The sequence below is a fragment of the Musca autumnalis genome, unplaced genomic scaffold, assembly GCF_047663935.1.
Source record: "Musca autumnalis isolate F117 unplaced genomic scaffold, ASM4766393v1 scaffold_1, whole genome shotgun sequence".
Lineage (NCBI taxonomy): Eukaryota > Metazoa > Arthropoda > Insecta > Diptera > Muscidae > Musca > Musca autumnalis.
The window spans coordinates 302,547,044-302,573,448 of record NW_027411644.1 but is presented as its reverse complement, the minus strand read 5'-3'; the positions used below and the strand labels follow the sequence as shown (position 1 = coordinate 302,573,448).

The following is a 26,405-nucleotide window of genomic DNA, read 5'->3' as shown; positions in this document are numbered from 1 at the left end:
TATGAAAAACTCAAAAACACTTATATTTTGATGCAAAATATGAAAAAACTCAATTTTTAAATTTGTCCTTGAATTCCTTTGCAACTACTAGACCGAATTCGAATGTTTCTAATGTATCGGAAAGCTGATTATGTTACCTGTCGAACAATTATGAAAATATCTCTATCCGTTCAAAATTTATAGGAAAAAACGATTCTGAACCACTGTGCGCCTTGTTCAAAAAATTTTAGAATTCTAGTCCATTCATTTAGAACATTTACACTAAAAATTTCCAAAACCACACAATTTTAACACCTAAATCAAAAACCTCCATAATCCACAAAATATGTTTAGATTATGAATTATCGAAATTCCACTAACTTCTGTTTAAAATATTTTTTAGCTTTCCACAATTCGATTTTAAAGTAGATTCTTTAACGAACCACTGTTCCACTTCATATTTACAATTTAACGTATATATTTACCTTTCAATACTACGCAACGATGGATCATAAATGTAACGAACTCCATGTATGGTTGATTTTTCACAATATTGCTGCCAATACAAACGCAAGAGATCCATTAAGGTTTTCTCTTCCTCTGCATCGGCCTCCTTTTCGCTTAAGACTTTTTTAGGTGTTAGAAGTGCTTCCTTCTGAAGAGGTTTATCGCCTTTCAAATCTGTATGCCAAATCATGTTTGCTACTTCAAAGGATTCTATGTAACTAAACGAAGCGAACGAACTACAAGATATTTTAGCTTACCCATCCAGAGGATATTCAATATCCGTTTTTATTTTTTCTTATTTGAGTTTGTGTTAATGTAGAAATAATTGCAGTTTTGTAAATGCCAATAGTTGGTCTGGTCGTTCGCTGGTGGCTGTTGGATTGGATTTAGTTGAAGCATAACGTTGAATTACTAACATTAGTTGTGAAGAAACTTTTAAGTTATGGTTGGTTGAATTTGTTGCCGGCTCGAGTGCTTTTATAGGTAAATCGAATAATTATATTATTTCGAAGTTGTGTGCAAGGATAATGGTGGTGGTGGCGGTTCTGATGGTTGGAAAGAAGATAGCTGGGGGAAATATTGTGGGTTTCTTTGGTATGATAAAGTTATTAATAGTTTTCTGCGATTGAGGAAAACAATTCCCGCCTTGCGTATTAAATCTCGTTGGTTTGAAACTCTGGAAAGGCATACATTTTTTATCTGTTTCCCAGATTGCTTTCTTTATCACTGTTACTAAAACTGCATTAACATTATTTTAAAATCGGGTGTATGTTTTTCGACTTTTTATCTCTAGATTAGGATTTCGACAACATGTCGCCACAGGCCTTGGGCTAAATCGGTTTAAAAATGTGACTACAACTTTCGAAATAAACGGCCTAAAAGTGATACTTTATCTCTTGACGGTCTACTCTAACATTTTGTTTTTGTTGTTGTTTCATTAACATAAATACAATTTGATTAAAGTTAATTTTATTTTCTTAACAATTTTATTCTGTGAATTTATTTTCCATATAAAATGTCACTAAGCCTGCAGCAGAATATGACAGTTCACATTCAATATTTGTATGGGCTAAGATGTTGAAATTTCTTTGATGTTTTCATATGCTGTCTGGTGTATTGGATTGTGGGAGTACTTTGAACTTTCGATGATTTCTTCTGCTGCTTTGTCACAAACATTTCTCGGATTTGTTTGTTTAGACGGGCGTACAAACCAATGGTAAAGTAATAGACAAGTTCAATGGCACTCAACAAAGATGCACCCAAAAATAGACCCATTATGCCACCAAAGTTTGCTGTGAAGAATAAAAGGGATAAAGCAGACATTTAAATACATATTAGTTTGTTTCACATAATTATTCGATGATTAAAATGCGTGCTTTTGCTTACCAACTAATTCAACAAATGTATAACGTATCGTTTTTTGATATTTCAATATGAAGTCCGACTGGGAGAATATATCCAGCAGCACATATTTATTTGTTGCTTCAGTGCTAGAAATAGGGAAATGCATTATTTTCAATAATCTCTAAGGCAAATATGGCATTTATCTGCCTTACTCTTCCAACTCAACCCTATTGAAAATACCAGTCAACAAAATTTGATTACAATTATTAAAGCAGTTGCATGTCATGCTGTCATTTTCAACATCATCTATATATTGCCTCTCGTAGATGTGATGTTCCGTAGCAAAAAGTTCTACAAAATAAAAACGGAGAAAAAATAAATATTGGCTATTTATGAAAGTAAGTGAATAATTATGGAATTATTGAAGAAAGTTTAAATGTAATGAAGAAATTACATTGTAGAATTTAAATTTTGTGTTCATTATCTTGACTCAGTGATTGAGTATACATATTTTGATTTCCATCAATATTTTTGGATATTTCAATATTTTTGGACTGCTAAGAGTTGGTGTTCTTTATACTTATATTCGTGATAACCAAAGTTCATACAACGTGAAAATTAAACAAAAACTTACCTGCATGATCGTATATACATTTGAAATCGGATGGTTTGCATGCAGTGTAGTTGTCTGAAAAGAAGTATTTTGTTTTTTAATGACTAAGACGAACAGACCAAATATATATTTTACGAGCGCTTAGAAGAAACTTATGACCGTTGCCCTGCCCAGGATGAACACAATGGACCATAAGGTCTCCGAGTGGAGTGGCTGTCCAACACGACAGCTGCGCGTCCTTTAACCTAACCTAACCTGCCCTGCCCATGACATTAAAATTATACTAGGCTTAGAAGGCCGTTGCCCTGCCCATGACATTAAAATCATTCTAGGCGATTTTAATGCCAAAATTGGAAAGGAGAATATCTTTGGCCCAACAGTCGGGAAATTCAGTCTCCACAGTGAAACATCTGACAATGGTATGAGGCTGATACACTTTGCAGCTGCAAAAACCTGGTAGTTAGCAATATCAGATTTAATCATCTCGATATTCACAAGGGCACCTTGCTGTCGCCAGATCAAAGAACAAGAAATCAAATTGATCACGTTGTGATAGATGGAAGACATGCATCGAGCGTGTTTGATGAACGATCGTTCCGAGGTGCAAACATAGACTCGGACCACTACCTTGTTGCAGCAAAGGTACGTACCAGATTAAACGTAGCAAAGAAAGTGCGAACAGACACAACACGGAAGCTGCAATCACAACAGATATCCACAGCATATTCCACTCAACCGGTCCAACTGCTTAATCAAAGCACTCCTCGTACCGATAACATATCAGGACAAAGGCAAACCATTGCCCACTCCATGCAAACAGCCACAAAATCAGTACTTGGATACCAGAGACCCCACCAAGGAATCCATGGTATGACCAGGAGTGTCGTGCTGCTACCGAAGAGAAAAATGCGGCGTATAGGGCTAGTTTACAAACAGCAGCAAGGCGTAGCGCACGAGAGAGGTATCGGGAGAAAAGGAGAGAGGAGAAACGTCTTTTCCGCAGGAAAAAAAAGAGACATGGAAAAGCGGGAGTGTGAACAAATCGATATTTACAGGAGACAGAATGAAGTCCGAAAATTCTATCTAAGAGTGAAACATCAAACTGATGGCTTTGGAACTGGCACATCCTCCGGTAGAGACCAGAATGGTAATTTGGTAACTGATACAGATAGTGTGCTAAGGATATGGAAAGAGCATTTTTCCCAACTGTTGGTATCCAATAGTAGCGAAGTCGACGAAGATACCACAGATCCAATCCCAGAAGATGGTATTGAATTATACCACCCGGCCAAGATGAGGTAAAGACAGCAATAAACCGGATGAAGAATAATAAGGCAGCAGGAGCTGATGGCCTACCAGCCGAGCTGTTTAAAACCGGAGGCTACACGCTGATAAGGTGTATGCATCAGTTAGTTAGCTCCATCTGGCAGGAAGAACGCGTACCCGACGATTCGAACCTGAGCATCCTGTGTCCCGCCCATAAGAAAAGAGATAAGACTTTATGCTCCAACTATAGAGGCATAAGTCTTCTCCCTATCGCCTACAAGATAGTGTCAGGGATATTGTGCGAACGACTAAAGCCCATGGTCAACGAAATAATTGGACCATACCAATGCGGCCTCAGACCTGGCAAGTTCACCATTAATCAGCTATTTACCCTGCGGCAAATCCTGGAGAAGACCCAAGAGATGCCGATCGACATCTACCACCTTTTTGTCGATTATAAAGCAGCCTTCGACAGCCCGCTGCGTCCAAAGGTATTCCAAGCCATGCCTGAATTTGGTATCCCCGCAAAGCTCATTCGGCTTTGTAAAATGACTCTGACTGATACAAGATCTTCAGTTGGGGACCAAAAGAGGTTTCAGGTAAGTAGACAGCCTTTCGTGTGATCTTTTCAACATCCTGCTAGAAAAGGTTATACGATGGTGTCGACACGCAAATTGCGTGACGCAATGCGTCCATTGAGATCGGAACAACTGTTGATGTTGGTTCCTATAATGTTGGGGTAGTAAAAGACTTCGTATACCTCGGCACCGCCGTAAACACAACAAACGACATCGGTTGTGAAATAAAAAGAGAATTGTATTGGCCAACAGATGCTACTTTGGCTTAAGTAAGCACTTCAAAAACAAAGCCACAACTCGTCAAACAAAAATAACGCTTTACAAAACACTGATACTATCCGTGCTGATGTATACTTCCGAAGTCTCAGTACTTGCGTAAGCAGATAAGGCAGTGCGTGACGTGTTTGAGAGAAAAATTCTTCGAAAGATCTACGGACCGATCTGCGTTGACGGTGAATATAGGCGTCGTATGAACCACGAGCTGTATCTGCTATACAACGACATCAATATAGTTAAACGTATCGAGATGCAGTGATTGCGTTGGCTAGGCCATATAATAAGAATGAGCGATGATGAACCCGCTAAAAAGGCGTATAAATTCGGGCGCAAACAAGTGGATGAAGAGATGACAAGGCGCGTTATTTCAGAAAGCGAAGCACTAAACAGAGAGCGTTGGAGATCTTTTCTTAGTTCGGTCTATGGAACAAATGTTCTATAATGGGCCAGCTAAGTAAGTAAGTAATGACTAAGGTAACCTTTATTCCATTTAAATATAAAAGAAGGAAGAACGGCGCACATAGCGTTAAAATCCGAAAAAACTGCGCTTAATTAAAAAATCAAAACATCAGTTTTTTTAATAATCTGTCTTGACAGGGTTAAAGAGTAAAAAATTCGAGTTCAACTTTATATATGTATGATTTATATGAAATGATGGCGATGGAAGTTAATGCCGACAATTTGGAGTTCATTTTGTTTTTATGAAAGTTTGTTTTAATTTTCATATAAACTTCCATTCAAGGTGAAATTGCCAGGTGATACGGTAATTCCAGCTAATGTCTACTTCTGCTACAGAGGGACAAACTTGCATGGAAAACAAGTAAGAAAGTATCAGTCAGCTGAGCCGACAGAGATACAGTATCGGCCAAAACTAAAGCACCCCATCAGTAAATTTTTTTGAAATGATATTTTTTTTATGAAAACTAAATTATAAATTTATATTTTATTTTTCTTTTTATTTATTTATCTATATATATAAAATTGAAATTTGTTTGTCTGTCTGTTTGTTTGTTTGTTTGTGCATTATAGACTCGAAAACCGCTGAACAGATCTTACTGAAATGTTTAGGGTACATTGCTACAAGGCCTGGAATGAAAATAGGCTATATCATTTTTTGAAATTTCGCGTTGATCTGGAGATATAGCATCAAAACCGGAGGTACCTCCAAAAAATTTAGATTTTATATGCAAATATCTTTAGAAGTATTACAGATACAATCTCCAAATTTTGTATGTGTGACGGAATTTGATGTAAAAATAAATTTACCAAATTATATTCAAATCGGTTCAGATTTGGATATAGCTCCCACATACATATATTTTCGGCCGATTTCCTTATTTTATGTACCAAACATTCTATTTATGTCCAATTTCGATGAAATTTGGAATGTATGACGGAACTTGGTCTGGAAACAAACGTGCCAATTTATATCAAAATCGGTTCAGATTTGGATATAGCTCCCATACACATATATTTTCGGCCGACTTCCTTATTTTATGCACCAAACACGCTATGTATGTCCAATTACGCTGAAATTTTGAATTTCTCACGGAATTTGTTCTAGAAATAAATGTGCCAGATTATATTGAGATTGATTCAGATTTGGATATAGCTCCCATACACATATATTTTCGGCCAATTTCCTTATTTTATGCACCAAACACGCTATATATGTCCAATTTCGCTGAAATTTGGAGGGTCTGACGGAATTTGTTCTAGAAATAAATGTGCTAAATTATATAGATATCGGTTCAGATTTGAATATAGCTCCCAAATATATTTTCGCCGATTTCCTGTATTTTATGCACCAAGCACGCTACATATGCCCAATTTCGCTGAAATTTGAAATGTGTAACGGAATTTGGTCTAGACATAAATGTGCCGAATTTTATCGAAATCGGTTCAGATTTGGATATAGCTCCCATATATATTTTCGGCCAATTTTCCGCATTTGATGCACCAAACACGCTATATACGTCCAATTTCGCTGAAATTTGGAATGTGTAACGGAGTTTGGTCTAGGCATAAATGTGCCGAATTATATCGAAAACGGTTCAGATTTGGATATAACTCCAATATATATTTTCGGCCGATTTTCCACATTTTATGCACCAAACACGCTGTATATGTTAAATTTCGCTGAAATTTGGAGGGTCTGACGGAATTTGTTCCAGAAATAAATGTGCTAACTTATATAGAGATCGGTTCAGATTTGAATATAGCTCCGATCGGCCGATTTTCTGTAGTTTATGCACCAAGCACGCTATATACGTCCAATTTCGCTGAAATTTGGAATGTGTTACAGAACTTGGTCTAGAAATAAATGTGCCAAATTATATAGAAATCGGTTCAGATTTGGATATAGCTCCTGTATATATTTTCGGCCGATTTCCTGTATTTTATGAAACAAACTCGCTATTTATGTCCAATTTCTGTGAAATTTGGAATGCGTAACGGGATTTGGTCTAGACATAGATGTGCCAAATCATATCGAAATCGGTTCAGATTTGGATATTGCTCCTATCTATATTTTAGGTCGATTTTCTGTATTTGATGCTCTAAACACGCTATAAGTGTCCAATGTCGCTGAAATTTGGGATGTCTGACGAAATTTGTTCTAAATATAAATGTGCCAAATTCTATCGAGACCGGTTCAGATTTGGACACACTACATATGTCCAATTTCACTGAAATTTGAAAAGCGTGACGCAATTCGTTCTAGAAATAAATGGCTCAGATTAGAATATAGCTCCCATATATATTTTCGGCTGATTTTCCCTATTTTATGCACAAAATGTGAATGTAAGACAAGATTTGGTCTAAAAATAAATATGACAAATTATATCGAGTGCGGTTCATATAGGAATATAGCTACCCATATTTATTTTCGGTCGATTTAATGTTTTTGTTACGTATGTTCAATTTCAATGAAATTTTGAAGACTTAGCAGTCAGTAAAAGTCATCATTATTTACAGAAGTACTTATAGTTGGAATTGACCAACAGCCTTGGTATCATATCTTTGAAAGACTTCTTAAGATTTATGTTTTATTATGATATATCTAAATCATTAGGAATACTTATAGGCGGAAAGGCTTTTGAAGGAGTGTTACCTCCTGAAACTTAAAAAAATACCATGGAGCTACATAACAACCCAGAAGAGGTATAGAACGCCTTCATATCTCCTATATTTATTCGTTAAAATATTAAAAACTTATGGCATTCCATTATATTTTATCGTAGTCGGGGCAGCAAAGCGCGCCGGGTTCAGCTAGTATCTCTATAATTGGAAAATACAAAAATAAGGAATTCAGAATTTAATAAACAAAAGTTAAAATTCAAAATATATTTTAGGTCGCAAATATAAGCGGACAAAACTAAAGCACCCCCCCATTTGAGGTTCAGCAAAAACTATTGAAATCAATATTTCGTTGCTTATCCTCTATTCTGGATGATACAATCACATCTTTTAGGCATAAAGGATACTAAATTATTAATTATTGCAGGCGAAATAATCGGTTTTCGGAAAATTTAGCTTAAATCCTCAAAATACTGAAAATCGGAAGGTACCGTTATATGGAGGCTATACCCAAACGTGGACCCGGGTCCACGATTTTTGGTGGATATGTTTTGTGACCACTAAGAACCCTAAGTACCAAATTACAGCTAATTTAGTAGGAAAATGTGATTCAAATATCCGAAATACCGAAGATCGGAAGGTACCGCTATAAGGGGGCTATACCAAAACATTAGCCGATATTGTTCATATTCATCCAAAAATGATGCTACAGCATTCTCTGGTCAAATACTAAATCCCTTAGGTTTAGAGATTAGCCAAAGAACGAATTGCAAAAGAACGGTAGACGCCGGCTTATTCAGTCGACGACCAGCAAAAAACCTTCCGCCTCCATGTTTTACAGCGTCTTTGCAATATTTAGGATTTAACGGTTGCCCATTTGGTCCAAGCCTTTTACCATCTGAATTCTTTAAATTAAACACAGATTCATCGGAAAACAGTTCAAATGGGTCTTGGCGAATGCCAGTCTGCCTCCTTCATTTTTAGTCGATATGAAAGGTTTTTTTTGCTGGTCGTCGACTGAATAAGCCGGCGTCTATCGTTCTTCTGCAATTCGTTCTTTTGCTAATTTTTAAACGTTAGCGTATTGTATTTGACTAGTGGATGCTGTAGCATCATTTTTGGATGAATATGAACAATATCGGCTAATGTTTTGGTATAGCCCCCTTATAGCGGTACCTTCCGATCTTCGGTATTTCGGATATTTGAATCACATTTTCCTACTAAATTAGCTGTAATTTGGTACTTAGGGTTCTTAGTGGTCACAAAACATATCCACCAAAAATCGTGGACCCGGGTCCACGTTTGGGTATAGCCTCCATATAACGGTACCTTCCGATTTTCAGTATTTTGAGGATTTAAGCTAAATTTTCCGAAAACCGATTATTTCGCCCGCAAGAGTTAATAATTTAGTATCCTTTATGCCTAAAAGATGTGATTGTGTCATCCAGAATAGAGGATAAGCAACGAAATATTGATTTCAATAGTTTTTGCTGTACCTCAAATGGGGGGGTGCTTTAGTTTTGTCCGCTTATATTTGCGACCTAAAATGTTTTTTGAATTTTAACTTTTGTTTATTAAATTCTGATCTCCTTATTTTTGTATTTTTCAATTATAAAGGTATAAATAAATAAAAAGAAAAATAAAAAATAAATTTATAATTTAGTTTTCATAAAAAAATTATCATTTCAAAAAAATTTACTGAGGGGGTGCTTTAGTTTTGGCCGATACTGTATACCCTCAGCCTGTGCAAATTGAAACACATTTTTCACAAAAAACTAATGAATTTAGGGGGTTTCAAAATTTTGGTCGTATGAACCGACAAAAAAGTTGATTAGGATTAAAGTTCAAAAATTTTGCGGAAAAGGTACTTAAAGGAACGGACCGACATAGACCATGGGGGTGCCATATGGAGTTTTTACACCCTACGGGCTGTTTTCTCAAGAAGTATGGACTTGCCCCTGAAACAACTTTTACCATCGTGATTGAGGCAGCGAATGTAAGTAGCTTCAACAAAAATCAAAGTGATTCAATAGCAGGACTTAAAGTGAACTTATCCAAAATCTTGTGTGGGAGGTACGGGATGGAGTGGACAAATATAGTCCATATTCGAACCTGATCTATATCTGGTAGACATTATGAGAATGTGTAAAGTATGGACCAAATCGGTCACTCCAATCAAGAGTTATCGTGCGCACAATTTTGCCGAATATTTTTGAACTTTTGTGGGGTAGGTACCCGAAGGAGTGGACCTTATGGCTTATCTACGAACTTAAACTATTTTTGGAAACAATATTACGAAGGCCAAATTTTGGCCGGAATCGGCATTCCCGTTCGAGAATTATCTTGGCTTCCACTCATAAACATGGTGTCATAGGTTTTTTTTAACTTTCAGGCTATTTTTTCAGGAAGTATGGACTTGCCCCCGAGGAAACTTGTACCTTCGTATAGGGGACAGTGAATACAAGATGTTACAACAAAACCCATGGCGATTCGAGAGCAGGTCCTAAACTGAACTTTTCCGAAATTTTGTGTGGGAGGTACTCGAAGGAGTTTACCGATTGAGTCCATATTGGAACCTCATCTAAGTCTGGTAGAAATTTCATAATGGGCAAAGTATGGCCAAATCGGTTACTCCCTTCAAGAGTTATCGTACGCACAAATTTTCCGAACATTTTCGAACTTTTGTGGGGGAGGTACCGGAAGGAGTGGACCGATATAATCCATCTTTGAACTTGAACTAAGTTTGGACAAAATATTACGAAAGCCAAATTTTGGACCGAATCGATTGATCCGTTCGAGAGTTATCGTGCGCACCAGCCAGACAGACCGACAGACAGACAGACGGACGGGCATTGCTAGATCTACTCAAAATTGTCTGAAACGGATATCGTACAAACATACTTGGGGTCTAAAACCATTATTTCGATGAGGCACATTTTTGGTCGTATCAAAGTGTAAATACCCTCTTTAGCCTAAAGGCTGAGGGTATAATGAAACAGCTAAAATGCTAAAACTATTTTTCTCACATAAACCACTATAACATAGTCAATTGTTAACCGAACTTAATCGATTATGGCTTGTTCAAAAGACATTATTCTCCCTTCTTAAGGAAAAGGAAAATTATACCCGTTTAAAGTTGAAAATCCAAGAAACCTCGTTTTTCACTACATTTACCGTTATAAAATAAAAAAAAAAACGAAGTTACCCAAAGCTGTTGTCGTCTTGCATGGAAAACCACGAAACCTAATCTATGCGTCAGAACTTCTGCAGAATGTTTTTGTCAACTTTTTTATCACAGTGTTATTGATCAACCAAAATAAGTTTCGGCAATTCAAATGAAATCAACACAGAAAAGCCAGAAAAGTTTTTAAAACTTCGAAATATCAGTAAATATTACAAGAAGTAAGAACAAGAAGTAAGTAAAAAATTTAAATCAGGTATGAAAGATTTACATCAGTAGTGCGATTCTGTAACTCATTTTTGCTGTTATCGATAATTGTCGGTAAAATTAAAATGCTTATAATTTCGATAATTAACTAAATTTTTCGGTAAGTTAACGATGAATAAAAAGTAGTCGCTAGCCTGTGCCGTCACAGACAGTGATGCCAACTTTTCTTTATGTTTTCAGTTATAATTTTGCGATTTAATTTTACCGATTTTTGTCGGTAACAGCAGAAATGAGTTACAGAATCCCACTACAGAAGTATTTCGATATTTCTTAACAAGTATAACTTTATTTATTTTCTGAAACATTTTATAACCCCATGAAGGTCTAAATAACAAATTTCAGTCATTTCGTCACATCTTTCACAATTACGAAAATCGGGAGGTACCGTTCTATAAGGGCTATATGAAGGCATGGACCTGTACCAACAAATTTCTTTGGAAAGTTTTAAACCCCCAACTTAGACTAAATACCAAACTTCAGCCACTTCGGATGAATAGTGAGGCCACAACCTTCAAAATACCGAAAATCGGGAGGTACCGGTCTATGGGGGCTATATGAAGGCATGGACCTATACCGACAAATTTAGAGGGGAAAGTTGAATACCCCCAACGAAGACTAAATACCAAGTTTCAGCCATTTTAATGGATTATTGTGGCCATAAACTTCAAAATACCAAAAATCGGAAGGTACCGGAATATTGAGCTCCCATATATACATATATATTCGCCAGATTTGAATTGTTTGGTGCAACAAACACCTAAATTCTGTCCAATTTTGATACAATTTGGAAAATGTCACCGAATGCAAACTAGAAATAACTTTGCCAAATTATATTGAAATTGGTTCAGGATATAGCTTCCATATATATGTATGTTGGCCCGATTTCATGTATTCATTTATTGATTTCTTTCATAGAATGCAATGTTAAGCCCTGTACAAAATGATAGCCTTCTATCTCAAATCATTCAGAAGATATCTAAATCAATTTTACGCTGATCAAATGAATATTTCAATGCGTTTTAAACGGAAAAAACAAACTTAATATACCCTTAATATTATGGTGGAGGGTATAAAGAAATTGGGCACTCAAACTTAAAACAACGCATAGTGAAAATTGGTATTAAAAAGCAGCGACGCACAGTGTTGCCGCTGTGGACAAAAATTTAAAAATGTAGTGTTAACTTTTATATATGTATGTTTCTTTCTTACAGTAAACACTTCAGATACTACGAATCTGAAAGAAAAACCTCATATCCCTGTATCATATTTTGATGAACTTTTGCCTAAGATTAGATAAAATCTTAATTATAAGTTGATTCGACAAAAAAAAAGCTCACGCACAAAAAGCTTTCAAAGTTTTCATATATGAGCTTTTTTGAATAAAATTTGGAGTCACTTTAAGCACATATATGGCTCAAGAAAGCTTTAAAACCACGCGACCTAACCAAAATGACATAAGCTTTTGTTTCTCACAAATTTTATGCCATATCATAACATGTATATCATAAATAAATTTATTCCATATATCATATAAATTGAAAGTGGTTTGTGCGTGATCTTTTTTAACATTTAAATGGAATAAAAGTTATTTTAGTTATTAATAGGTCAAAGGTCAGTCATTCATGCAACAGGAAAAAAATTTTTGAGAATTTTTTTTCATTTCATAGGATTTTCCAAAAAATCATTTTTTTCAAAGTGGTTTGTGCGTGACCTTTTTAAATAATTAAATGGAATGAATGTTATTTTTGGCATTAATAGGCAAAAGTTCATTCATTCTCGCTACAGGAAATCATTTTTGAGAAAAAAGGTCAAAAAGTCACATCCCTAATGTGCATTCATAATGATGTTGTAGCTCTTTAAATATGAAAAATATTTCCTAGGTAATCTAAAGCGATAATCATATGAAAAATAGACTAAAATAACAATTTCCGAAAATTTTGTTCATAATATTAAAAGTTTTGGTCGGGGATTTGGACATGCGCATAGTACCGATATCAAGAAATAAAAATTTAAATTTGATAAACAAATATAAATTCTTAATATTTCTGAGAGTAGATCTTTTGATTGTCAACTTGGCTCTTAGTTTCCGATAATTGCACATCTCTTCCGAAGCGAAATGTGTAAAAACATTCTGCCCATCCCTGCAACCTTCTGAGATATATCGGTTCAGATTTGGATATAGTCTCCATATATATCTTTCAACGATTTTACTATAACTCGTTCAATTTTAATTTAATTGTCTTCACTGTGCAACGCAACTTCGAAAACATCGCAAAGTGAAATGACACAGATCGAGGTCTTTGTGTAAACAAATTTAATTTTTGGTCCAAATTTTAAATTCTGGGGACATATTCCAACAAATTACGAACATGGAACATGAAAACGAACTCTTGAAATAGGCTTTGATCCAAATTATGTAATAATAAATGATGCAAAAATATAATTTAACTATATCAATAAAATAACGTGTCGCAATCGTATAAAAAAATAAAATCCTGTATACGTATATGATGTATTCCACTATTATAACCTACTTAAAACTAAGAAATTTTGCAACTCACCTATTTCAGATATTGGAAAAAGTAAATCCAAATTGCATTTACATAAATTCACTACATACTCCTGATGGCAGCGTGTACGGCAATTGCCAGTCCAGTATTTAAATCCAGGTAGATTGACGCGTGGATCCTTCTTCGATTCATCCTGTTAACGCGGTCAAAATATAAGGCAGGGATAATTGTTATCGTGAATGGCATAGCTTGGCATTGATGCTCTTAATGCATTACGAGAATAATTTTTGGTACTTACCTCAAATAAGCAGCGTCGTACTTCTGGTTTAACTTCTCTCACACGAGTAGTTGTCTCTGTTATTACTGTTGAGATGGCTATTTTAGAATGTGCGCTGTGAGTAATGAATTTAACATCCGCAGAGAATTGGTCTGGTTTCTTTATCATGATCTATGAATCGAAATTTAGACGTTTTGTCGTGTGTACTCATTTCTGAAACAATTAATTTGTGTGTATCCTTACATAAACTCCCAAAGTATCGGTATAATTGGGAAGAATTTTATTTGCATCAATTTTAACACGGGCCATTAATCCTGTACCTTCACCTGATTTGGAATTGTGATAGGGATAATATTTACTTTCGATCTAAAAAAGAAAATTGATCACCGTCGTGTAATGGAATGGAAATTGTCCAACATACCACTGCTACTCGTACTACTCACCGATCTTGCTTTATCTCTTGGATTAATTATCGAATTAAAAACATAACAATATCCCGCTTCGGTACGTTCCAAAGCAAAAAGATCACAACAATTGTAAGCTTTCTTACGCCACAAACATTCACCGACAAACGCATCATTACAGCTATGGGCCAAGTATCTCATAATAGGTTTTAAATCCAAATGATCGATCAGTTTCAGATTGATTTTGGAATTGTTTGAGAACAACGGTGCTAGTTTGGACAAATCGGAAAATTTCAAGTGACCCATAACTTCGAAAAATTCATAAAATGTATGCCGTGTCTCATTAGTTACGTTGTCGGGTAGAAATTCTTTGGCGGCATCATTGCGTAAACGCTGCCAATCGATGCTATATGGCATGCAGACACCAATCGATGGAAATGTTACCATAAATTGAGGATGCACCGAATCGGCCACAGTGGTGTGTATGCGTTGGCTGTAGTATAATTCGGATAGGTCCACATAAACAAAACAGCAGGCAATTGTTGTTGCTGTTAATATTAGTAACCAAATAATTCTGCAAAAAAAAAAAAAATAAATAAAAAGAAAGTAAGAACGGCGGTATATACCCTTCATCACGAACTGTATTGAAGTAATTAGGAACAATTAGTTTAATTTAGTTTATGAAAGTACAAAGCTCTTTCTCTACGTTATGACTTATTCGTTGGAGGAGCAGAATATCTTAAGTGATGATAATCCTCTTTATTTTGATCACTTTCGGCGTGTAGGTTTTCTACCCATTGAGATTCCAAAAGTTGAATTCACTTGAGTGAGGTAATGTAACAAACACCTTTTAAAGGGCTCACATGGGGCATATTCGTTGTTCTTTCCAAAATATCGATCATTATTTCCAATTTTCCGAATTGGGGTTTTGTATCCTCTGACAACACGCAATAAAAAATTGCAGCAATCTCGGTTCGAAAATTTCACAAAAACCCCTCGAAATGAAAAAAAATCCAATTAACAACCAATTCCTTAGAGAAATGTGACTAAAATCTTCAAAAAATCTGGTTTTACTCTTATTGTAACGTGGCAAATCTGCTCGTACCATATTGGCGGCAGTAAGGCAGGCGTCACGTACATACAGCAACCCCGATCTGCCCATACGATCACAGCAGCAGTGCGTCAACATGGGTTCAGCAACGCTTCTATCTACTTCGATCGTGCAGTAGAGTAATTTGCTCACAGTAAGTGAGGCGGAATAATTCGCAATCACTCCATACAAGCTAAGCCTTTAGTATTTTGCTTTTCGCTGTCGGAATCTGCTTGCTACTGCTGGGGCTTGCTATCCACCAAGACATTCCTGGGTGGTTTGTTGCGTTTGCAAATTTTGGAAGGGAACACTATGCAACACTGAAAATGCAAACAACTTCTAGTATGCATTTTTTGAAAATATATATTTAGACTACAAAAAGGGTTTTGTCCTGTCGGGTCCAGTTCGGATTTTATGGCCTCATCTAAACCGGGCTAAAACTACAGTTTTTTTGGATTAATAGGACCTTTATCTCAGAAACGATTAGGAATTTGGCCTTGTTTTCTTTGGCACTATTGTAGCCCTAAACTAGTAGAACTTATCTTTTGAAAAAACCACATAAGAAAAACTCCATCTAGGGCATCAAAATCTATAAAACATAGAAAATTTTACATAATTGCATAATTGCTGGTCAGTATAGGCTAAACTATTGGTGGTTGAACCAAGTAACCTATTGCAAAAATCTTCTCAACAATTCTTTAGAATATTCTGAAACTCTAAAATGCTTACTTCATGTTGTTTCAGAGGTATTTTGCATCGTATCTTTTACAACAAATATTTCAAACACAGTTCACACCAACGGTTTATTCTCGCATTTCGGATTTCACTACTTTATTGGCATTTTTATTAAATCGTCGATGAAAAATGTACTGAAAACAGCGGGTTAGAGGCCTTTTACAACACTGACATGCATGTTCTGAAGAGTTGTGTATTACATTTTTCCAAAAGGTAATATTCAGAAAAAATTTACGGTTTTGGAGATACGGTGCGAAATTTATAAAAATTGTGGCATTTTTGCATATATTTTGAAATTTGAGGCAATAAATGTAGTTTTTCGTGTTCATTATTTCTCCAAATATTGTATTCCTGTCCTTATCTACAAATTTGCTTCAGAGGTCAGAAGAAGATTCGCATTGGTTTCAGAGATATAGCCCCGAATTTCTTTAAAAAGTCAATATTTAACAATGTTTAGATGGGGCCATAAAATCCGAGCTGGATCTGACACAACAAAACCCAACTAGGGGTTTTTGTCGTTTAGGTCTGTACTTTCAAAAAATCCTCAGTTCGAATTGGTTGCACAAGATCACCTTAAAAATGTTGCACAGTGGAATACCCATTGTGGCTGTCCGATTAATTCATTGCACACAGTGAATTTTGTTTACTGTCCCACACAGAGACTTCAGTTTCCTGTTCCACACAGAGACTTCGGTTTTCTGTCCCACATGGAGGTTTCGACTTTTCGTCTCACACGAAAGCTTCGGCTTCGCGTCCCACACAGAGACTTCGGTTTTCTGTCCCACACGGAGGCTTCAGCTTCCCGTCAAATACAGAAACTTCGGTATACTGTCGCTGACAGGAACTTCGGTTCCCTGTTTTTAGTAATACTTAGTAGTATGTTGGATATCGTGGCGGTAGTGTTAGCTAGTATTACTAACATCGTATCCAATCGTCGGTAGCAGAATTCCTAAAACACGTTCCCTATCATCATAAAACTCGATCGTCAATAACACGATCCCGATCACCACCGAATCGCAGCCTCAACCAGATTCGTTGTTTCCGATCATCATAGAACCCAATCTACACCCACTATCGTTATCAACCAACTTCGTCATTACCGATCTTCGTCAACAATGGTCGTTCCGAACTACTCCCGAGTTGCCGAACATCAGCGAATTGTCGTCACACGACGCATAGAATCAGTACAATTCCCGATCACCTATAAATCGTCGGCAATCATTTAAGCCGGTCGGCATATGTCCTATCAGTATTCTCACCTCTGAAGATGGATCAAAGTAATACATTTCAGTGAAGTAGAACTTACTAGAATTTGAATCAATAAATATCTGAAAAACACTAATCTTTTAATTCGTAAGGTTTAGTGGGTCCTTATGGAGACCCTGGACACGACTGGAGCTACCCCAGCCGTCGAGAAAACAACGCTACATTATATGAAGGGCTGTAAGGGTTGTAAAGGTTGGATATTTCGGATAGATATTGAGGACGCAACCTTCAAAATTCCGAAAACCGGGGGTACCGTTTTATGGGGACTATATAAAAATGCAGACCAATACCATCAATTCTTTGGGAATACTTTATATCCCATTCGAAGACTAAATACCGAATTCCTTTTATTTTGTTTAATAATGACTCATATACCTTTAAAATTCTGAATCTCTGGAGGTACCGTTATATGGGGGCTATATGAAAAGGTAGATCTATACTAACCAATTTCAGGTGGAAAATTGTATACCCCCTGCAGAGACTAAGTACCAAATTCCACCCGTTTCGGTTGGATATTGAGGCCACCACCTTCAAAATACCGAAAGTCGGGAGGTACCCTTCTATTGGGTCTATATGAAAACGTGGACATATACTTATATTTCTATACCATTTTCACATGTAATTCGTATAATTTCAGTTGCAATTCGAAACATTTTACTTGTAATTTGAGAGTTCCAATTGAATTTCGAATTATTTCATTTGTAATTTGAGAACTTCATTTGAAATTCGAATTATTTCATTTGTAATTTGAGAAATCCATTTGAAATTCGAATTATTTCATTTGTAATTTGAATATTTTCATTTGCAATTAGAATTATTTCATTTGTAATTGGTATTTTTATCATTTGTAATTTGAATTTCTTTCATTTGAAATTACAAATGAAAAACTTCGATTTAAAAGTACAAATTACAAATGGAAAAAGTCGAATTACAAATGAAATAATTCGAATTACAAATGAAAAAATTCAAATTACAAATGAAATGGTTCGAATTTCAAACGAAATTCTCAAATTACAAATGAAATAATTCGAAATTTAATTGCAATTCTCACAATTACAATGAAATGCTTCGAATTTCAAATTAAATTATCAAATTACAACTGAAATTCTTCGATTTTAATGTGAAAATGGTGTAGTTTGGCAAGTTGTATGCTCCCATCGAAGACCGAATTTCAGCCATTCGGGGCGATATTGCTTTTAAATCTTATATATAAAAGACAATGTGTGTATGTTATGTTTTTATGTTCCGTATAGACTCAAAAACGGCTGAACCGATTTTCTTTAAAATTTCAGGGAATGTACAGGGACCACCCGTGGAGAAAATAGGCTATATATTTTTTGAATTACGGAAGGGGTGGGGTACCTCCCCCATGCACTACTTTAAAAAAAAAACAAGTAAGCAAAGTCTATAGTCGGACGGGGCCGACCATGTGATACCCTACACCACAACCTCTAGGAATTAGCTATGTGCAACAGCCTTGCCCCCTGAATGCCCGGTTTCGAAAACCATTATTTCGATGAGACCGAAAGTATAAAATAGTTGGCGAAGCGACCAAATGTTGCAATATTTGTATGAAAAATCCAATTGGACAACTGAACTTAAAAATTCTCTGTCATGGTAGATACAATTTGTAGCATGGGAGGAAATTGTGGTTCTCTACACAAAACCCATTATATATTAGGCGGTAGGCCCGTTATCTAGCAGACAAGTGATTGCAATTTGCATCAGCGGAAATGTCAGTAGTTATTTTTCTTTATGTAGGCTACTTTGCCGGTATATGCCACCCAGGACATAAAATATGGACCAAAAATAAAATTTTTATATTTTTTATATCAAAGCAATGGTATATGTCTCCCGCTAAATAATATCAGATCATCATCCAAAATTATAGGCTTTTTCTTTAACCTAAACTCTTACTTCCAGCAAAATTTCGCGACTATTGACCTGTAATTGCGACCTCTAGCGTGTTTATGATAACACTACAAACAAAAAACTGGATATATTAATCTGTAACTCTGTTATCTGATCAGGTACATCAACACAATTGACATCAATAGAAAGGTCAAGCGTTCCTCTTCCAAGTATAGCTTACTTGCCCGGATTGTCTCTTCCAGGAAAAAAGATATAAGCTTTATATTTAAACTTTTCACAATTTTCACACAAAAGTTGTGGTCCATTTAACCCTCTAAATATTATCTGATCGCCTTCTCAAATTGCAAGCTTCTTCTTTGTCATATACTCTTACCTTATTTAAAATTTCGAGGCAATCGAACTATTATTGCGACCTACAGAGCAGGTACAAAATCGGATAAAAGTTATGGTTTTGGTCCATTTCACCCGCTAAATATTTCACGATCATCACCAATTAAAATAGCGATCTATTCTGATGTGAAACCGACTTCCATACCAAATTTCGTGATGATCGGTCCATAGTTGCGGTCTGGAGTTTGATTACAATTTATAATGGACAGACGGACACACGGACGGACGGACGGACACACATCTCAAAATCGCTTTATCTCGCCGAGATATGAAGATTGGTATACCACATTGGGGGTCTCCGACGAATATTTCGCGGTGTTACATGAATTTTTACCAAAACAAACTTATAATACCCTTTCCACATAGTGGTGTAGGGTATAAACACTATTTTAGCGCGCCCACTTTTTAAATATGTTATGTTATGAATGTACCGGGAGGACCCTTGGCTATATATTTTGTTGAATTTTGGTGGGGCGGGGCACTTCCCCTATGCCAGATTTTTTAAAAACTCTATTTAAGCAAAGCTAAAATGAAAGATTTAATTAATTCCAAACCACCCCTCTCCGAACTTCCACCCTCCGCTTCACCCTGCTTCGAACTTCCACCTAACAAATCGATGTTACTCGATTGTACTCTAAGACTAAACTCTACTTGAGAGTTTAATAAATTACTTATGTATATCTTCTTATAGATAAAAGACAATGTGTGTCGGTATGAACCGATTTTATGAAAATTTCAGAGAATGTACAGGGATCACCCGTGGTGAAAATAGGCTATATATTTTTTTTGAATTTTGGAGGGGACAGGGCAACTTCCCCTATGCCTATTTTTTAAAACCCCTACTTTATCACGCCCCTTTTTTAAATAAATTTCAGAGAATGTACTGGGAAGACCTGTGGTGTGTGTTGAATTTCGGAGGGGCGTGGTACGGGAACGTATCGGTGAGAAAGTTAATTTGCGAGGCAATAGTGGTTATGTCTCCGACCCCAGGTACTCATTTTGGGGGGTAAAGACCACTTTTTTAATATGTTATATCTTTGAAACTAATGAGCAGACTTTCATTAAAATTTCAGAGAATGTACCGGGAATATCCTGGTGAAAATAGTCTGCATATATATCCTCTGATGAAAATAAGCTATATATTTTGCGGAATTTCGGCGGAGCGGTGTTTGAAAATTAATTCGATAGACAATGGTGGATGTGTCACCGACGCGAGGCACTTATTTGTGGCCTTAAAATAGCGGATGTTTTCATATCAGATTATTTTCTTCTAAATGTGGTTCATATTTTCAAACCTTTAAACGGAAGACTTGTTCGCGGAAAAATCATTTTATTGAAAAAAACCATCAAGGTTTTTATAAGAAATTTTGACGTTTCTCATACTTTTTTGAAAATGTTCCATGTTATCAGCATCCGCAGCACTCGAATGTATCCGTCGAGGTTGTCTGTGTCATATTCTATCTTATTGTGATGAAATACATATGACATAACTGCGCGACTCTTATTGATATTCCGAGATGTTTTAATTATCTGTCAATTTAAACCCGTTTACCCTGTTATTTCGGCGTCCGCAGAATTATTTATATGGTTTTATTTGTGAAAAATTATTAGAAAGCCCCGCTTTATCGACTGAAAGAAAATTCGGCGTTAATATCTGCACAATTCGCGAAAGTGAAATGACTGTTCTAGCCTGATGACCGAAAATAAGTGCCTATTTTTCGTAGTACTATCGGAAAAATGATCAGAAAATCATTTCGCGAAAAGCTAGAAACACAATTTTTTCTGTGTTTGATACGGAATATCATAGGCTTCAAATCCCTACAAGATTAAACACGTAGATTTATTCGCTTCGGGATAAATAAGCTAACATTAACAGGAATTTAGGTGTTCTATTCTACTGACGTGGAGTGTATTTTTCGTACACACTGTTTATGAAAATCTGGTTGTGTCTCAAAGAGACGGATTTTGTCGGATGTAATTTTTACATAATTTTATTCGAAAGGGATGCCTGTTTCATGTACCAAATGGCCAAAGCTGCAATTTGCTGCAATTTTTAAATACACTTCATTAATGAAGCGATATTCGTGAGTAATGTATAACATGCTATTGCATCAATCAACATTACGGTAATTTGTGTATAAACATTTTATTTAAACATTTTTGTCCACAAAAAGGACGTCTATTGGTGGCCACACTTTAATTCCCAATTGAAAAGTTTTAATATTTCTAATAACTTGTTTAAATACAGTTCCTTGAACATGTGGTCCATCTTATATATAAAAGGCAATGTGTGTATGTTAGTATGTTCGTATAGACCCAAAAACTGCTTTACCGATTTTCTTGAAAATTTCGGACGCGATGGGGTACCACCCCTATGTCCTATTTTTTAAAAACGCTATTTTAATAAAATTGACTAACGTATCGGAGAGAAAATTAATTTGCCAGACAATGGTTGTTGTGTCACCGATCCTAGGTGCTGATTTGGGGCCTGAAGACCCGGCCACGCCCACTTTTTTAAATAGCTGATGCATATATTAAAAATTGCTTAACTGATTTTCCCGAAAATTTCAGATAATCTACTAGGAGGACCCGTTGTGAAAATAGGGTATATATTTTGCTGAATTTCGGAGGGGGCGGGGTACCTCCCCCATGCCCTACTTTTTTAAGAACTCTATTTTAACAAAACTGACGAACGTATCGATGAGAAAATTAATTTGCGAGACAATTGTTATATATACATTAACCGATTTTCCTACAAATTTCAGAGAATGTACAGGCAGAACTCGTGGTGAAAATAAGTAATATATTTTGTTGAATTTCGGAGGGAGCGGGAATCTCCACTATTCTCTACTTTTTTTAAAAACGCTATTTTAGCAAAACTGACGAACATATTGTCGAGCAAACTAATTTGCGAGGCAATGACGGTTGTGTCTCCCTCCCTATGCACTCATTTGGGGCCTAATACCCAAACGGTGGTTGAATCTCCGACCCTAATTACCTATTTGGTGCCTAAAGACTAAACCACGTCAACTATTATAAATATGTTATATATCCAAAACTACCTAACCGATTTTCTTGAAAATTTCAGAGAAAGTATAGGGATGCCCTGTGATGGCAATAGCTTAAACATTTGGTTGAATTTCGGAGGGGGGTAACTCACTAGCCCTAATTTTTTAAAAACAGTATTTTCGAAAAACATACGGTCGTATCGGTTAGAAAATAAATTTGGGAGGCAACGGTGGTTGAATATCCGACCAAACTTATTTAAAGCCTAAAGACCAAAAACTACTGAACCTATGTTCCTGAAAATTACAGAAAATGTACAGGGATGATCCCTGTTGACAATAGGCTATATATTTTGTTGAATTTAGGAGGGTGCCTGCCTTATTTTTTAAAAACACTATTTTTGTAAATTTTGCGAACATATTGGTTTGAAAATGAATTTGCAATGGTGGTTGTGTCTCCCACCCTAGGTCCTTATTTGGGACATAAACGCCAGACCGTGCATTTTTAACCTCCAACATTTCTGGACCGATTTTCATGTATTTTTCATATATATATATATATCTCCAAAACCTCCAAATCGATTTCAATGTCATTTTCAGATGATGTACAGTGGTGGACAATGGTGGAAACAGGCTATATATTTTGTTGCATTTCGGTGGAACGGGTCATCCTATGTACCCTATTTTTTAAATGCGCTATATATGTGAAATTTACGAACGTGTCCGCATCCCCGACCCTGGGTACATATTTTAGCCATAAGCCCCGACCACTCCCACTTTCTTAAATATGTTACAAATGAATGGAAATACCAGTGGAAATATGCATAACGAAGCTTTGGTCTTATTGGAAAGCAAGTGTTTAGATTAGACGGAAACATATCGATAGCTATAGCTCAGGTATATAACATATATTATAAGAAGGTGGGCCCTTAAGTTGCCGCTGGACATTCATTTGAATGAAGGACACACATACATTATTAAATAGAAGTTATCATCTGGAACGAATGTATGACGCGTTTAGTTTTCAGACAAACACTTCCAGTAATTGTATTCCAGCAGATGAAATAAATGCATACCTCAAGTCATCATTTCCTTGGTGGTATTTTAAACTTGCATATCGACACCAAAATTTCTGAAGATTTTTTATTTATAGTCACTTTCAGTTCCCGACTAATTAGCGATGCAAGAAAAGTATAAGTGACTTAAGAAAAGGTAACATAAAACTGTTTCAAGGGCCAGCAAAGTGGACCGGGTCGGCTAGTTTTTTTTTATAAATTTCAGTATAAGCTACCTACGAACAATATTTTATGTTTGAGGAGCTATAGTTTTATAGTAACACCATATATCGACAAAATTCTTTCACGATTCTCCTATTTGGAGTGTTCTCAATAAAATAAAACCATACAATTATAAAAAGCCGACAACACATTTGCCGATTTTAGTCAACTGAGGCACAATTGTGCGGCGGCCAGTTTCATGTATCGGAAGAATCTTCGACCAGGGGTCATCACCTCAACAATTACGTGTTTGTGTTCGTGTATTGTTTCACTTTGTGAGCCTCAATTTATCTCGCAATGTCTGTTCCCAGCTCTTTTGGTCCGTGCCGGGATAAAGATGCATCCCGGGCCAGTATGGATCCGTTCCGTTTGCCAGATCTGCATCCACTACATTTCAACATTGGTGACTTCTAAAAGCCCTCCATGTCTCCCCAACAACAACAAAGGCATCATCTAACACCACAAATTGTTGTTCAGCCGCCCAGAAATACATCATTCCTGTAATTTAATTGCAACGACCTGCGCAATAAAGTCAGGGAAATTGTGGATTTTATGAGCCGAAAAAAACAGAATCGTCTCTGCGATCCCAAGCTCACCGCCACCTCATGCTTGCACCGTTACGATGATTACAGTGTTCTGCGGAAAGATCGCACAAGAAGCGGGAAAGGAGGACTTGCCTTCTTCATACACCAGTCTGCCCATTACAGACCTATTTCACTTAAGCTTTAATCTAGTGACTCATATTTTTTATGTATTGGGGTAGCAGTCAAGTGTGGTACTTCCGTGAATATATGTGCCCTTTTTCATATGCCAATAAAAGCAATAACCGTCTGGTGCTAAGGGACTTCAATGCCCATCATGGGCTTTGGCATTCTGTACTAGGTAATGACCACTTTTCGCACGGTAAATAAAGGAGCTCCTACGAGGATAAGAGGAGAATGCCACAGCTCGCCAGATATCACCATTGTGGCACCAAGCCTTATAAATGACGTATCCTGGCAACCCGTCATTTAACTTGGCTCACCGTTAGTAGACCACCCGACTTCATACCCTCTGAATGCCGAACTGAACGGTTGCCCAACATCAACATGGATTCCGGAAAATTCATAGTACTACAACAGCATTACACACCATATCCACACATATCACAAGGGGACTGAACCAGAAATGGTCGTGCGACCGAACAGTTATGGTGGCACTTGACCTATCGAAGGCCTTCGATACCGTAAACCATGCCAAGCTGTTGGATGATATAGAAAAGCCAACTCTCCAGCCGTTTATGAAACGTAGGATCGTAGGATAATCAGCTATATGTGGATGCCAGTCATTTGTGGAATTCAGAAACAAAAAGTCCAAACCCGTAGAGTGAAAAGGGGAGTTCTTGAAAGCGGGTTGATATCTCCGGAATTGTTTAATCTCTACCTTTTCGAAATTTCACACGCCCCAGATGGCACAGATATCGTCATATTTGCAGATGATAGTACGATGTTGGCGTCGGTTACTATCGTCGATGATATATGTATAGGTTAAATGTCTTCTGACCTAGCTGACTTAATGCAGTTCTTCCATCTGAGGAATATTAAAATACTGATTTCCACCACTAACTACCCCAATATATTGGATGTAACGTTCGATGGCATATTAAAGCCATCCGCGCAAGCCACAGCGATTTGCGATAACATCAGAAGTAGTAATAGTGTCCTCAAGTCGCTGGTCGGGAGCTGACAAAGAGACCTTATTGACCTATTATAAAGTAATACGTCGGTCTGTGGTGTACTATGCGACGCCAGCGCGGGGTATTATTTGGATAGCATTTAAACCAATACAGCCAGTACAGATTTACAATTATAGTGTGAATGCCGTACTTGGGGAGCATCGAAGCAGAAGAACGCCAGCTGCCAAGGCAAACACGAGAGGTTTAAGCCCACTTAAGATATGGAAGATGCAGCCACTTCAATTCGTATTGGTGCCACGATATTCAACACGTGCCCGGCATGTGGATTGGGACCACATGATACGCTGCATTTGTTCAGTTGCCTAGCTAACCGCACTCACCTGTCTCCAGATTCCTTATGGACGCAATTAGTCCAAGTTGCAGAATTTTTGAGTCTGAAAACAGAGGAACATTCTGGATTCAACTGAATTAGTTGTAAATTGGCATTCCCATTTTGGATTTTGAACCCATCTTAATTAGTTTTAATTGATTTAATTTTTAAATATTTTAATAACTTTGAATAATTCACATACTTTTCATAATACTTCAAATCCGGATGTGTTAAATAGCGAAAACCATGCAACGATGAGTTGTCACAATATTCTCGGATGTAAGGTATAAAAATTGAACCCCAGGAGGAATGTGGTTTATTCGATAATTTATTTTTTGTCAATGGCGATTTTGCTCGGGGTGTTTTCAAAAATAATTTATTGTTGCTACTGTTTTTATTGCCGCTGTTGTACGTCTCAAAAGTTTGCAAATATGACCCTTTCATG

General features: G+C 36.5%; 2 protein-coding genes across 2 annotated transcripts in view; both read right to left on the bottom strand.

Moving 5' to 3' along the window:
• ppk20 (pickpocket 20) overlaps window positions 1–676 on the bottom strand; it is a 44,480-nt gene extending 43,804 nt beyond the window's left edge. The window contains exon 1 of the mRNA XM_073965369.1: window positions 465–676. Within this exon, the coding sequence (XP_073821470.1) occupies window positions 465–676 (212 nt within the window). The remainder of the gene's footprint in view (window positions 1–464) is intronic.
• An 838-nt stretch (window positions 677–1,514) lies between these two features.
• ppk21 (pickpocket 21) lies at window positions 1,515–26,404 on the bottom strand. The gene is made up of 9 exons (XM_073965360.1): window positions 26,163–26,404; window positions 14,320–14,854; window positions 14,120–14,242; window positions 13,898–14,047; window positions 13,651–13,792; window positions 2,465–2,518; window positions 2,043–2,181; window positions 1,873–1,976; window positions 1,515–1,778 (listed from the first exon to the last, which is right to left on the bottom strand). Exons 1-9 carry the CDS (start codon window positions 26,402–26,404, stop codon window positions 1,540–1,542), a joined length of 1,728 nt encoding a protein of 575 aa, XP_073821461.1. The 3' UTR covers window positions 1,515–1,539.
• Between the last annotated feature and the right edge of the window lies 1 nt (window position 26,405).